The sequence below is a fragment of the Macaca mulatta genome, chromosome 15 (genome assembly GCF_049350105.2).
Source record: "Macaca mulatta isolate MMU2019108-1 chromosome 15, T2T-MMU8v2.0, whole genome shotgun sequence".
In the NCBI taxonomy this organism is placed as follows: Eukaryota; Metazoa; Chordata; class Mammalia; order Primates; family Cercopithecidae; genus Macaca; species Macaca mulatta.
This window is the reverse complement of record NC_133420.1, coordinates 52,752,562-52,767,634: the sequence shown is the minus strand read 5'-3', so window position 1 is coordinate 52,767,634 and position 15,073 is coordinate 52,752,562. Positions and strand designations below refer to the sequence as shown.

The 15,073-nt window shown below is 38.3% G+C and overlaps 1 protein-coding gene across 37 annotated transcripts in view; it reads left to right on the top strand.

Annotated features, from left to right (window-relative positions):
• FKTN (fukutin) overlaps window positions 1-14,402 on the top strand; it is a 75,962-nt gene extending 61,560 nt beyond the window's left edge. For 26 of the 37 annotated variants that reach the window (XM_077965394.1, XM_015117103.3, XM_077965384.1 and 23 more), the window contains one exon: window positions 3,127-4,303. In XM_077965394.1, coding sequence (XP_077821520.1) covers window positions 3,127-3,340 — 214 coding nt within the window. In that variant the 3' untranslated portion in view covers window positions 3,341-4,303. 37 annotated transcript variants of the gene reach the window in all.
• Window positions 14,403-15,073: the final 671 nt, after the last annotated feature.

The window sequence follows — 15,073 nt, the reverse complement described above, 5'->3', positions numbered from 1 at the left end:
CTGACTCTACTAAAAACAGAAAAATTAGCCAGGTGTGGTGGTGCACGCCTGTACTCCCAGCTACTCCGGAGGCTGAGGCAGGAGAATTGCTTGAACCCGAGAGGTGGAGGTTGCAGTGAGCTGAGGTCGCACCACTGCACTCCAGCCTGGGTAACAAAGCGAGACTTGGTCTCCAAAAAAAAAAAAAAAAAAAAAAAGGAATCTGAAATTTCTTTAACCTAATAAAGAGAATATAACAAAAAACTAGAGTAAGCAATCATGTTTAACGATAAAACTTTAGAAGCCTTTCCATTAAAATCAGAAAAACATTAGGAATGTGTGCTAGCCCTGCTTCTATTAAACAATATGCTAGAGGGCTTAGGCACTGGAATAATGTGAGAAGAAATTAAAAGTTAAAAGAAGAGAAAAAATTGGTAGTGAGAATAAACCATTTATGTTTTGCAGGAAATTCTTATCCAGAAATGGCTCTACTGCTCCAACTCTGGAGTTAATGTAAAACTTAAGTTCAAAAAAGTCAGGTTCAGTTATAGTTCATGTTGTCTCTCTCTCTCTGAGCCTAGTAATAATAAAACACTGTTGGTTCTGGGATGGTGGAAGAACTTCGTTTTCATTTAGCAGTTATGTCCATAGGTTGTACTTAAACTGATTGTAATTAAACTGATGAAATTATCCAACTACCACCAAGTAGTTGTATAGATTTTAAGGATATCTGTGAGGGAAAAAAATGGTCTATTCTAACTATTTAACTACTGTTTTATGTAAAAATAATATGAAATAAAAGTGGTATGAAATAGAAAATGGATGGAGGGATTTTTTTTTGTGGTAATAAGATCTCTTAAACTTACATTCTGATTTAGGGTTGCCTTAGTCTGCATTTAAACCTGTTTACATGTTGGATCCAATACCAGGGCCTTAAAGTACAAACCGCTTAGCTGAACTTAATCTTAACTTTAAAAGTCGAGGTAACATTGCAGACTCATGGTGTATTTTGGTCTTAGTCATTATTTACTGGTAGCCTGGAGAGGGTACATGGCATGTGCTGTTCTGCGTCATTCACCCCCCTTCACTTCCTCTTCACAATCCTATTTTATAATCAGTTTTTACATTTTATTGTTTGCTTATCTTTCCTCTTCTCCTAGGAAGCTGGGATTTTCTTTTTGCTGAATGGATTGAAAAATAATTGGGGAAAAGAAAACCACAAAGTTTAGAGAGGTTTCAGTTTTAAGTACAAAAACTAACATTTGAGTTAAATTGTCTTTGAATTATTTTCACATTGTTTATATATTTAAAGTGTTTTGGCTTTGCTCATAAATTTTCATTGTTCAAAACATTGCTTTTGTAAAATTTGTAGTATTCCCTTTCACCTTATCTATCCTGTATCTATTATTATATTTCCCTCTTTTACCTCTTTGATGAGACTACAAAGAATAATACTTAGAGAAGTTTCCTGGCCTGTATTACAAGATAGAACATGATTTCTGCCTCAATTCAACTTCAGTGTGTCAACTTGATAGGATAAGACAGGCGGACATTCTGCTAACCAGCATCTGATTAGAGAGGGTGGAGGCTGGTGATGGATTGTTATGTGTGATGACAAAATAAGCAATTCCATGAACATGAGTGTGCAGAGTAAAATTGGGACCAGCAGATGGTGGGGCTAAGCTGTATCTTACTTCTCAGCTATGAGATTTTCTGTGGCCGCCTTTTCACAGTAGCCAGCTGGAATTGTCCATTAACTGGGTTTGAGTAAAAGGGAGTTGTTGCTTTCTTTAGAATTTGTTCAGCCTCTCCTTTTCATGTATGGCTTTATGTTCATTTGGTGGTAAAACACGATAATCAAAGGCAGAATATATCAGAACTGACCTTTTCTTGGAGAACATCCCAGTTAGATCCCATTTCCACAATATGATTACACTTTGAAATCTGGCTTTTCCCTGTTCTTTCTTTAATCCTCTGATATTTTAAATTCCTGTAATCTCTGCTATTGCCACTTTAAACCTCATTACTGAAAGTTCTTCCCACATTGAAACATTTCTCAGGAAAAAAAATGCAGAATATAGAGTAGAGCTATAATATAAACTTAAACAGACCTGCTAGTTTTAGCTTTCTTTTCTAGGATACATAATTTAGTTTACTTGATCCAAAGTACCTTTCAGAAACATGTTTTGGTTTAATTTCTGTTTGTTTTGTATTTTTTTTTTTTTTTTTTTTTGAGACAGGGTCTCACTTTGTCACCCAGGCTGGAGTGTGGTGGCATGATCTCGGCTCACTGCAACCTCCACCTCCAGGGTTCAAGTGATTCTCCTGCCTCAGCCTCTTGAGTAGCTGGGACAACAGAAGTGCGCCACCACACCCAGCTAATTTCTTTGTATTTTTAGTAGAGATGGGGTTTCGTCATGTTGGCTGGCTGGTCTCGAACTTCTGGCCTCAAGTGATCCACCCGCCTCAGCCTCCCAAAGAGCTGGGATTACAGGCAGGAGCCACCATGCCCGGCCTGGTTTAATTTCTGAAACTTACCTACTAATTGTCTTAGTCCTGCAATAAATATAGTTAAAATCATTATAACTAGTATTCTTTGGGCTGGTTTAAAGACATTCCTTAGCGTTTGAGATGAAAGGCAGAAACCACAGGTAGGATCATGTAAGCTATGGAACCAAAAGAGAAGCCTGGAAATGCAGCTTGGAGTCCTGCTTACTCTGTATCGTTGGGAAATCCAGATTGTGAAAGAAAAGAAAATGATCGTTTCGTCCATCTTTTGACAACTTTTTGCTTTGATACTTCTTTCCTCTACAGTTCCAACAGAAAGCCCAAGGCTGACTTTGATTGCCTGCCTTGGGTACGTTCCCATCTGTGCCTCAATCATTAACTTACTGGCCTGAGTCTTTTACCGATCTCTGGAGCTTAGTGATAGGGTCAGCCTCTCCTCAATCCTATGGACTTGGAACAAGGGAGGAAAATTGGAGAAGAGGAAAGGGATTCTGGACAGTCAAAAACAATTAAATAGTCACTCTATTCCCAAAGCTGTTTAATGGGAGAGCACTGTCCTTCAGCCAATAATGCACTAGCAGCTAGATTCCTTAGCTAGACCTTCCACTGTTGAAGCCTAATCCCTCCGTTTTGCTGCAGGTACCTGTTTCCCAAGTTTACATTGTGCTGGACTGAGTTTGTAGACATGAAGGTCCATGTGCCCTGTGAAACCCTCGAATACATTGAAGCCAACTATGGTAAGACCTGGAAGATTCCTGTAAAGACGTGGGACTGGAAGCGCTCTCCTCCCAATGTGCAACCCAATGGAATCTGGCCTATTTCTGAGTGGGATGAGGTTATCCAGTTATACTGAGATAATAGGTTGAAATGGGAGAATTCCTCTCTTGGAAAAAAAGGTAGATAACTGTTTAAAAAGATACATGTCTGTCAAACGTAAGTGGGAACCAAAGAAAAAAAGTGACAAGTTTGAAGACATGGCAAGGGTCCTAACTCCAGAGCCATCTGATTTAATTCTCTCATTTAGCACTGAGGAATTTTCATGTGCCACATACAATGCTAGGTTACAGTGGAGAAACCTAGATGAATGAGACAAATACCTGCTTCTTTTATTCCTCCCTTTGATAAACAACTCAATTTTTCCTCTGAGGGAACCCTCCCCCACCCTTTGAAGAGTTCAAGTTCTGTAAAGGTTTTAAAAATGTTAAGTAATGTTTGCACTGGAGGATGAGCTCACCAGGCAAAGCAAAGGAAGGATATACTAGTCAAAAAGAATAACCCATTCCTGTTCTGGGCATTTAAGCTGGTATGTTAGTGCTACTTTTAAGATTGTGGAGTCTGAGTTAATACTCAAGTGATCAGACTTTGAGTGGCATCAAGAAAAGATGATTATCAGGTTCATTTTTCAACTAATCTTATGTGGAATTGAATTAGAGAACAAGGCATTACTCTTTTAGGGAAGGTGAGAGCTAATTTATATCAGAGCTTTTATTACTTGTCAGGATAAGTAAATTTCTATACCTGTACTGCTTTCATATTTGAAGTGAGAAGAAAGTTTATGCTTGTATAATGCTTAAATTTCGATCCATTGTGAGAATATTTTCACTGACATCTGATGGCACTTGTTGACAAATCATTCAAGTGAGACCATGCTACTAGACATGATTTTGAAAGAGTCCATGATTTCATAAAACTCATTTTTATTTTGTTCTCAGTCACTCTGTTAGGTAAAAATATGAGGAATTCATGTACATTTTATATTTTCTGAATTTATAATCCTTGCACTCCCAATTTTAATGACAATAAAATATTAACAGAATTGTTTTAATGTACTCTAATTTTTAAAACATACTTTTTATTATCTTCATTCATCAATTACAGCTTCATTAATTTTTGGTCTATATACCAATTTAAGTGGCATGCAAACCTACCTGTTTCTTCTCCTCTTCCTATATATCGATCTCCAAAATGGAAGCTAAATGGTGGACTTGGCAACTATTCACCCTACCTCAGGTCATAGAATTTGTAAAGTTTGTGTTCATCCCTAGTTTTTCAGTCTGTTGAATGTCGATGGGGCAAGAACTCAGACTTCTACTTTATCAAGTACCACACACTCTGGAACCCTTCATTTTCCTTTTCCCCTCAAGGTGTCTGAGTCAGATGGGATGCTGTTTACCCCATCTCTTCACCAGTCACTTGAATGATATATTCTAAGTGAGAGGTAAAGGAAAATGTAGGCACAATAAACACTGCTATTTTTCTCTTTGTCTGGGAAAGGAAGCTGAATCTTGTATTTTACCTATGCTATTTAGGACTACTTCCTGGAGCTTGCCAGATTTTCCTCTGAAACCAGAGAACAATAGGAGTCTCAAAAATGGAAACCTGAACATCTGAGGGAATGGGCTGATAGACTTTCCCAAAAACAAATTAGGAAAAGTAACTTACAACCACCCCATTCCAAATTTTTAAAGCAACATGAAAACGTTCTTTGATAAATGATAACCAACAGTCTTCCTGACTTAAGTTGCATTCTCAGTGCAGAATTATTGGGTTTTTCTTAAAGAACATGAGCAGGTTTCTGGGGACCTTTAAGATTATTAGCGGACTCGTCCCAAAATGGTACATCATCATCATCATCATCATCAGTTTTCTCTGTGCTGGAAAATCAGCCCATAGAGTACATTCCCAAATTCTAAATAGCTGACCCTACATTCATTTTTCATGCTCAAACATAATATAACAAATAATAACAGTATTTTTGGGCAAAATCCACCCTACTTGATGAGGACCATTTGCTTGTGCTCAGTATCTAGAAATGCATACACTCCACATTTCTGCCCATTTCAAATTGGGACTCCCGTTCTTTGCCAGGAGATCTTACCCATCCGTTTACAGATTAATCTTTTATCCTTTCCTGGAGTACAAAGTCTTAGAGTGTCTGAAATCTAAGACATCTTGGCCCCATTGACACAAGGTCTATATTCTTCCCTACATAGACCGCTGGCTGCTCAAATACTTGTCTTCTGGTTTCACAGGCTTCAGCTCATGGATTCTGCCCTAACTTTGGGTAACAAAAGCCTTCCCCTAGAATGTGAAGGCCAGACGTACCTCTGATTCTGATTCATCCATACTTCATCTTATGTTTTTTAACAGTTGGATTCTGCTGAGTGTCCAGAGACCTTGGGTTAAGTATGTCCATCTTCAGTAGCTCATTGGATCACTTTTCTTTCCTCACTTGAGTATTCTAGCAGTCATTCTCCTAATCTGACCACTTTCAGGTTTAGTTTACCTGGCTTACCTGGGGAAGCTGACAACTTGTTGGTAGTTAGGCACTCATGGATATCTCCAGAGACATCCTGAGAGGCAAGATTCCTCTTAATTGACAACCAGGACAACCAGGTAGTCACCCAGTCCCTCTCTAAGCAGGGAGCACTTTTCCTTCTCTCCTCTGCTGCAGCTACTGATATCTGGCCCCTGGAATAAAACCATAGTTCCTAAAATTGAGCATCCCTAAGAGTAGCTGCTTGGTGGGACATCTGATTTCTTTGATTCCCTAGCTGCAAAACCTGAAATATGACCACTAGCTGACAGAATGTTTGCCAGTATCCCCACAAAACAAGTTAAAATTTAAGTGAAAGTAATTCTGCTTTTGAATCTTGAAAGAGACCATATGTAATATTCATTTTAAACCCTCTTACTTTATAACTAAATAAATAATGGCAGAAAGGAATGATCTAAACAAGAACAGCTGAGGCTAAAACCCAAGACTGCCATGACTTCTAGTCCAATGTCTGTTTTGCATCACAACACAGTATCTTTAACAGTGCTTGAGATGCTTAACAGAGAAGCCATCCAGTGCTTCATTGAGTCCAAGTCTTAGGGTATTTCTGCCACTTAGTATCTTTTTGTTCAGACTGAGAACCTAAGGCAACAGAGAGGTCAAGGGGAAGTATTTTCTTGTTCAGAATTCTTAGGCAACCTTCATACCTTTATCTGGAAAATGCCTTCTCTCCAGACAATAAGATAGTTCACATCTGGAGACATCAGCCTTTGGTACCTAATTCTCTAAGCTCAAGATGCATCCCATTGCCATTTTACCATTCTGTTTCCCAAAGGAAGCATCAGCACCAACCTGCTAAATGCCTGTATTTGAAGAGTCCCCTTCCTACAGTGACCTTTCATGAGGCCCTTTCCTTCCTAAGGGACCTTTACCTGGTAGTAGTGGTCTCATTCACAAAAAAGAATAACATATATAACTGGAGTACTTTGCAGTTTTTGGGATTTTTTTTAATCTGCTTGGCTGGAAAGGAGACTAGAGTATCTCATTTTTAGTATAAACTACTTTTAATTATTTATATTGATACTCTCTGATAAATGCAAGTAGTTAAGAATAGATAATACTCATTCTTTTTAAAATTTGTGATGTCAAACCATTGTTTTTATTACACAACTACAGTACTTCAGATGGCACACAGATAGGCAGGATATTACATAGGTAAGCAGGAATTTATACATTGGGTACCAGAGCTAAATCTGGAAAACACATTTGGAATGAGCTTCCACACTTCAGTCTAAAATCTCACCCAAACTTATGGCTACACATTTTTCTGTTTCCCCCTGGTTTCACCTTCTGGAAAGTGAACAGTTTTTTAAATCCTAAATGTTATAAATCCTTAGGAGAAATATTCCCTCAAAACCTAGTCAGAGAAAGTGCCACATTCCTGCCTTCTAACAGGTAATTATTAGTTGTAACAGCTTTAATGCATGGAAAAACTTCAGTGCATGGAAAAACTTCAGTTACCAACCAGTCAAGAGACTTTCTCAAGAAAAATCCCAGCAGTTATCCCTCTTTCCTCCTTGTCTTACACCATCATTAAGACCTGGGCTAGATCACCTACAACATCTCACTTAGGGAAGGCAATGTGTTGCCATAAAAAGACCACAAGCTTTTGAGTGAGGCCCGAATTTGAATTTCAGCTTAATCCTGTGGGATTTATGGTGGGGGCCCTTTCAGTCTCAACTTCCACATTAGTGAGCCGGGGAAATGATACATACTTCTAAGGGTTTTTAGGGGGATTAAATGAAGTATACAGTTCTTAGCCTCAGGCCTAGGATTAAGTAAGTACTCAAGAAACGTGCAGGTTTTCTACTTCCATGTTTCTTTTCTAATCTTCAAATGGAATTATAGAAACCGTGGGTCAGAACACATTGCTTTACTCAAAAGGTTGCAAGACTGAATTTGCTTAAGAAAAAAAAATGCTATCAAGTCATTAAAAATTAAATTGTATGGTTTATGAATTCAGAGACATTACCAGTTTGCCTCCTTCTCTCAATAGAGCTTGTATTTTCATTTTCTTGGTTAAACATTTGTCTCCTAATCTTATCCCATATGCTACCTAGTTTGCTGGTCCCAAGCAGTTCACTGTACTTCCCTAGATTTGGTGCCTACTCTCCCCTGGACTTCTTTTTCAATATTCTAGCCTTTCCTAGATGTAAATCTTTACCTCCTTGTTGGTGAAATTAGACATAAGCCATGATTTGGAAAGGGAAGAAGTCTGGAATACTTAGTTTCATTTAATTGTCTATGCTGGTGAATACCTGTGTCATTGTTAATAAAGGAGAATTGAAAATACTCATTTCTACTTTCTGCCCCCAAATTTGTGTTTCTGTCTCAACTTGGCAAGAATCAGCAGGGTGCATGATGCCACTTTAAGCTGCTTCACATCAGACTGAAATCCTAATTATAGTTTATAAGTGAAACAGACTAATTCAATGGTGATACCTTTTGTATAGGTACTGTGCTTAAAGGAGGCAAGTATAAATTTTCTAACAAAAAATTCCTGCTTCTGTTGGGTGCAGTGGCTCACGTCTGTAATACCAGCAGTTTGAGAGGCCAAGGCGGTGGATCACTTGAAGCCAGGAGTTCGAGACCAGCCTGGCCAACATAGCAAAACCCCGTCTCCTTTAAAATACAAAAAACTTAGCTAGGCTTGGTGGCACGAGCCTATAGTCCCAGCTACTCGGGAGGCCGAAGCAGGAGAATCACTTGAACCCAGGAGGCAGAGTCTGCAGTGAGCCAAGATCGCACCATTGTGCTGCAGCCTGGGGTGATAGAGCGAGACTGTCTCAAAAAAGGAAAAAAAAAAAAAAAAAGGAAAGAAAGAAATCTCTGCTTCTGCTTCTATACTATCAAAACTTCTACCCTAGAATGCCCCCTGGCACCTTCTAACCCAATCTAATACAGAGATTATGTAGGAACCCATTAACAAGCTGCTATATAATTATAAGCAGCTCTCACAGTAGGGTTGGAAGAGAGTATGAGGAAAACTAGAAGTACTGTATTTTTGCTATTAGAAATGAAATATTATTTCATGTACCTTTGAAAAAAATAACAGGATTTTACAGCCTTCTGATGATTCATTCAAAACATGGGGAATAGTTCATATGTTTGTTAAATGAAAATCTTATGTAGCTATTTGTGTGTCCCTCCCACTTCATAACTACAAAAACATATATATGAATTTCTAAACAAAGTGATATTTTAAAGATGAATAGATTCAATGTGTACTTACCAGTTTACTATTTGATTTTATCTTCAGGTACAGATAGTTTGTGGTACTACTTGAAAATACCTTTAATATTATTTTCATCAGAATTTGTAATATATTATCCAGTTTGGGATGATGAATAAAATTTTTCTAATCTCTTGGGATATCTTGTATTTATTTTTGAGACTTGCAGTAGAAATAACAGACACTAACATTCATAAACAATCTGGTAAAATAGTAATCCTGCCACCAGTACAGTATTTCTGAAATTCAACTCTGGGGACCCTAGTAGTCTGCACACATATACCTGGGTATCCAAAAGTTCTCAGAGATAAAACCTGTCAGCCAAAGACCACCAGGAACACACCTGTAATCAAACAAAGTTAGGTTTATTAGCTTGTCGTAGTAAGAGGAAACAGCCACCATGGGGAATCATAACATACTTCAGGGAGAAAGAACTAGAAAGATCTTTTATAGGATTTCAGCTGATGTCAAAATTGTTAAAAGTAACTGTAGTGGAGTGGAAATAACACAGGACATGGAGTAAGAAGTTCTAGTTTGAATCCAACAGTGCCATGACCAGTAGGATTCATTTCAGGTGTACATGGCTAGTTCAGCCTTAAAACAGTCAATGTAATGCACCATATCAACAAAGTAAAGAAAATCATATCAATAGACACAAAAAGAGTCTGACAAAATCTAACCCTCATTCATGAGAAAAACTCAGTAGTTAAAAATAGAAGAGAATTACCTCAATTTGATGAAGAACATCTAAAAAACCCAGAAAAACCAAAAACCTATATATCTTAATAGCAAACAACTGAATGTTTTTCCTCTAAGATTAGGAACAAGGCAAGGATGTCTGCTTTCACCACTCTTATTCAGCCTAATACTAGAAGTGCTAGTCACTGCAATAAGGCAAAAAAAGAAAAAAGAAAAGTTAATAAATAAAAGACATGCAGATTGGAAAGAAAGAAATTTTTAAAAACTTTTTATTTGCAGATGACATGATTGTTTACATAGATAATACCAAGGAATGTATTTTAAAACAAGCAAATACCTGGAGCTAATAAGTGAGTTTTAGTACAGTCACAGTATACAAGATCAAGACCAATACCCCCAAATCAATTGCATTTCTATATTCTAACAGCAAACATGAAACCAAAAACACAGTACTATTTAAAGTCACCACGAAGAAAACGAAGTATTTAGGTATAAAAGTAACAAATTATATACAAGATTTGTATGTTAAAAATGCTGATGAGGCCAGGCGTGGTGGCTCACGCCTGTAATCCCAGTACTTTAGGAGGCCAAGGTGGGTGGATCACAAGGTCAGGAGATCCAGACTATCCTGGCTAACACAGTGAAACCCCGTCTCAACTAAAAATACAAAAAATTAGCCAGGCGTGGTGTGGGCGCCTGTAGTCCCAGTTACTTGGGAGGCTGAGGCAGGAGAATGGCGTGAAACCAGGAGGCAGAGCTTGCAGTGAGCCAAGATTGTGCCACTGCACTCCAGCCTGGGTGACAGAGTGAGACTCCGTCTCAGGAAAAAAAAAAAAAAAAAAAAAAAAACTGATGAAATCAAAGACCTAAATAAATGGAGATGCATACCATGTTCATGGATTGGAAAACAACACAGTAAAGATGTCAATTCTACTCAACTTGATCAATAGGTTTAATGCAATTCCTATCAAAATCTCAGCAAGGTTTTTAGTAGACATAGACGAACTTATTTTAAAATGTATGTGGTAAGTTTATTTCTCTAGAATATCTCAAGTAATCTTTATAAGGAAAAAGTAGCAGAAAGATTTGGCATCAGAAGATCTAAGTTCGTTCTTGCACTTCAATAGATACCGCATCTGATCTTATAAGGTAGATGTTATCACCCCTTGTTTTGCAGATGAGGAAGCTGCAATTTAGAGGTAACACAGATCTTAAATCCTTGTTTTCTGACTTGAAATCCAGTGACTACTCACTGCCAATTCTACTTAACTGTTGATCTAAAAAAAAATTTTTTTTGTATTATTACTTAAAACCAGCCTCTTATACTGAAAGTGAGAAGGATCACTCTACCCAATATTAAGGTTTATTATATAGCTATAGTAGTTGTTATGGGCTGAATTGTGTTACCTTATATCCCTCAAAATTCTTATGTTTAAGTCCTGACCCCAGTATTTCAGAATGTGACTGTGTTGGGAGATAGAGCCTTTAAACAGCTAATTAGGGTAAAATGAGGTCATATGGGTGATTCCCAATTCACTGGTGACTACAGGAGTCCTTAGAAGAGCTTAGGACAAGGAGAGGCACAGAAGGAGGACCATGTAGAGACATAGAGAGAAGATGGTCACCTACAAGCCAAGGAGAGGATCCTTCAGAAGAAACCAGCCCTGCCAGCACCTTAGCCTTGGACTTCTAGTTTCCTGAACTGTGAGAAAATAGATTTCTACTGTTGAAACCACTCAGCTGTGGTACTTTGTTATGGCAGCCCTAGCAATCTAATGCAGTAGTCAAAGACAGTATGTTTTGGTAAAAGGATATGCACATAGATCAGTGAAACAAAATAAACCAGAAATTGACCCATATGAATATGTCCGACTGATTTTTTACAAAAGTGCAAAAGCAATTCAGTGGAGGAAAGACAGTCTGGTTTTTTTTTTTTTTTTCCTCTTATAAACAGGGTCTCACTGTGTCACCCAGGCTGGAGTGCTGTGGCACAATCATTGTTCACTGTAACCTCGAGCTCCTTGGGCTCAACCAATCCTCCCGCTTCAGCCTCTCAAGTAGCTAGGACTACAGGTGCATGCCACCACACCCAGCTATTATTTTATTATCTTTTGTTGACATGGAGTCTCATTATGTTGCCTAGGCTGCTCTCAAACTCCTGGCCCCAAGCTATCCTCCACCTTGGTCTCCCAAAGTGCTGAGGTTACATGAGCCACCACACCCAGCCAAGATAGACCTTTCAACAAATGGTGCTAGAGCAATTGGACATTGGCAATTGGACAATAGGCAAAAAACAAACTCAACTTGAATGAACCTCACACTTTGTACAAAAATGTACTTACGATGGATCACATGCTTAAGTGTAAAATATAAAACTGTAAACCATTTTGGGGAAAAAAAATAGGAGAAAATCTTCATGATCTAGGGTTATGCAAAGCATTCTTTCTTCTTCTTGACACCAAAAACACATCTATAAAAGAAAAATTGATAAATTGGACTTCATCAGAATTAAAAATTGCTGCTCTGCAAAAGCTCACATGTGAGAGCTGAAAAGTCAAGCTACAGACTAGGAGAAAAATATTTGCAAACTATGTATCTGACAAAGGGCTCGTACCTGGAATATATAAAGAACCTGAACACTCAGCAGTTTTTTGAAAAATTCAATTAGAAAATGGGCAAAGACATAAACAGACATTTCATTGAAGAGGATATGCAGATGGCTAAGAAGCACATGAAAAAGATGTTCAACATCATTAGCCAGGGAAATGCAAATTACAACCACATGAGATATCATTGCATACCTATTAGAATGGCTAAAATTAAAAATAATGATAACACCAAATCTGCTAGTTGTTTCTTTTACGATTTTCTTTTTTAACGTGTACTGTGCACCATTTTTTCACTGTGATTTTACTAAAGAGTGTCCTTAAACATTTTACAAACATTCGTAATAGGTAACACTCTTCATAATAAAAAGGAATAACCTTGTCTCAATTTTTGGAAGACAGGTTTTTAGGTTTTTGTTTTTGACTTTCCTCCAATTCTTTGTTGATTTACTTTGTCATTTTAGTAACCCTCTTTTTATAATTTATTTTCTCTTTATTATTCCTTTGTGTTCTTTGAGTTTTCTTTAATTAGCTTTATCAGTAAAGCCCTTTAACAGCTGGTACTATTGTTCATAGTTCTCTGCAACTTTATCAGTAGGGCTTTTACAACCTAAAACTTCTAAATTCAAATTTTTTCTTCTGTTAATCTTAATAATTTGGAGGATGTTTTCTAGTGATTTTTACAAGAAAGGTAATTGAGTGGCCAATGTTCTGAAAATGTTATACCACCAAATGTCTTTCAGATGTCTTAGAAGATGACGGTCTCATAGTTGAAGTGTGGAAGAGTTTGTTTTGGAGCCCAGACTGGCCAACCCTCTAATCCAGCCAGATCCTGCTTAGCAGAAAAAAATTTCTGGCATGTGACCTCATAAACAAGGGAAAAGCTCTCCTTTTAGGATTATGTCTTCTCTTATCATCTCACTTGTAATTTGTTAGGAGCCATCTTTTTCCTCATGTCTTAGTGGAAGACAGAGAATTATCTAGAGCATTCTGTGGTGCTGCAAATGATCTATCTGTAGCCACTAGCCACATGTGACTACTGAGTATTTGAAATGTAGCAAGTGTAACTGAATAACTAAATGTTTACTTTAATTTTAGTTTAAAACCAGTAGCTAGCATATTGGACATTGCAGATCTAGAGGATTTTATGGGATCAGCAAGGGTTTTGGATTTGTAGACTGGAATCCAGAGTCCTCCACAGCCTAGTTTTGTGATCTTGGGCTAGCTATTCAACTTCTGATTTCTGAATTTTTTTTCAACTAATGGGGCTAAATTAATACCTACCTTTCAAGGTTATTAAAAGAACTGTAAGAAATCTGCAGTATCTGGCACACTGCTCAGTACATGGTAGATGCTCAGTGAATGATAACTATTGTTAATATTATGTTCACATGGTTTTACATCTGCCTTTGGCGTAAATCCTATAAGCTTGTATTTTCCTGATAATCCTATGTAACAATTTTTCTGTAAGACTGGTATTTCAGATCCCTCCTGGGTAGAGGCCCTATGCTGACCACCGTTGATCAGAAGCGACCCTGGCCTCAAGAGCACAGGTACAAGGCCTGTTCTTTGGGGAGAGAGTATGTGGGGTTAAAACATAACACTTAAAGGAATTGAGTCTCAAGGACCAGGCTTAGGCAAGGAGACAAAAGTCCTAGACTTTGCAGATGGCCATCTAAGCACACAAGGCTAGAAAAAAGCTCCAGGAAAGAGGACAGGGTCTGGGTAATGAGGTTCAGCTGAGTCTTAGGACTTGTAGAACAGAAAATTTGAATAAATGAAGAAAGAAAACATTTCTGAATAAGAGGAGTCAGTAAATTCACAGAATAGACTTTATGGGACAGTGAATAAGACCATGTGCCATATGGATAAATAGTGAAAAAAAAAACAACTGGAGGCCGGGCGTGGTGGCTCAAGCCTGTAATCCCAGCACTTTGTGAGGCCGAGACGGGCAGATCACAAGGTCAGGAGATCGAGACCATTCTGGCTAACACGGTGAAACCCCGTCTCTACTAAAAAAAAAAAAAAAAAAAAAAAACAACTGGAAAAGTGGGCAAGGAATGAGGGGACTGAATATTCTGCTATGAAGTTTGGATATGAGAGAGAAAAGTTTTGGATAGGAGCATCGTGCCTTCAATAAACACTTCTGACCTGGTTACTGCTCACCAGATCTGTCCTAAGGGTGAAGTTCAATAAACATTCAGGAAACCCCTTCAAGGACAGAGCAGGGATTTAGGAGAATTCAGATTCACTGAGACTGACCCTGGAGACCCTAGAACTCGGATAGTTGCAGGGACAGAGGATAGAAACTTAGCCAGATGGGCATAGGACCCTAGATGGTTTAAGTAAGGTCACTTCTAGGAATTCGCAGTCAGTGCTAGACATGGGCACGAGGCGTCCAGGGTCAGGAAGCGCTTGAGGCCAAGCGAGCAGGGGACAGTTTGGAGACCGTCTGGGAAGTAGAGCTCAAGAGCAGAACTGCAAGCCACAGAAAGGGAGTGTGATAGGACAAGAGTATGTGGGGTTAAAACATAACGCTTAATGGAATTGAGTCTCAAGGACCAGGCTTAGGCAAGGAGACAAAAGTCCTAGACTTTGAAGATGGCCATCTGAGCACCCAAGGCTAGAAAAAGCTCCAGGAAGGAGGACACGGACCAGGTAATGAGGTTCAGCTGAGTCTTAGGACTTGTAGAACAGAAAATTCGAATAAAT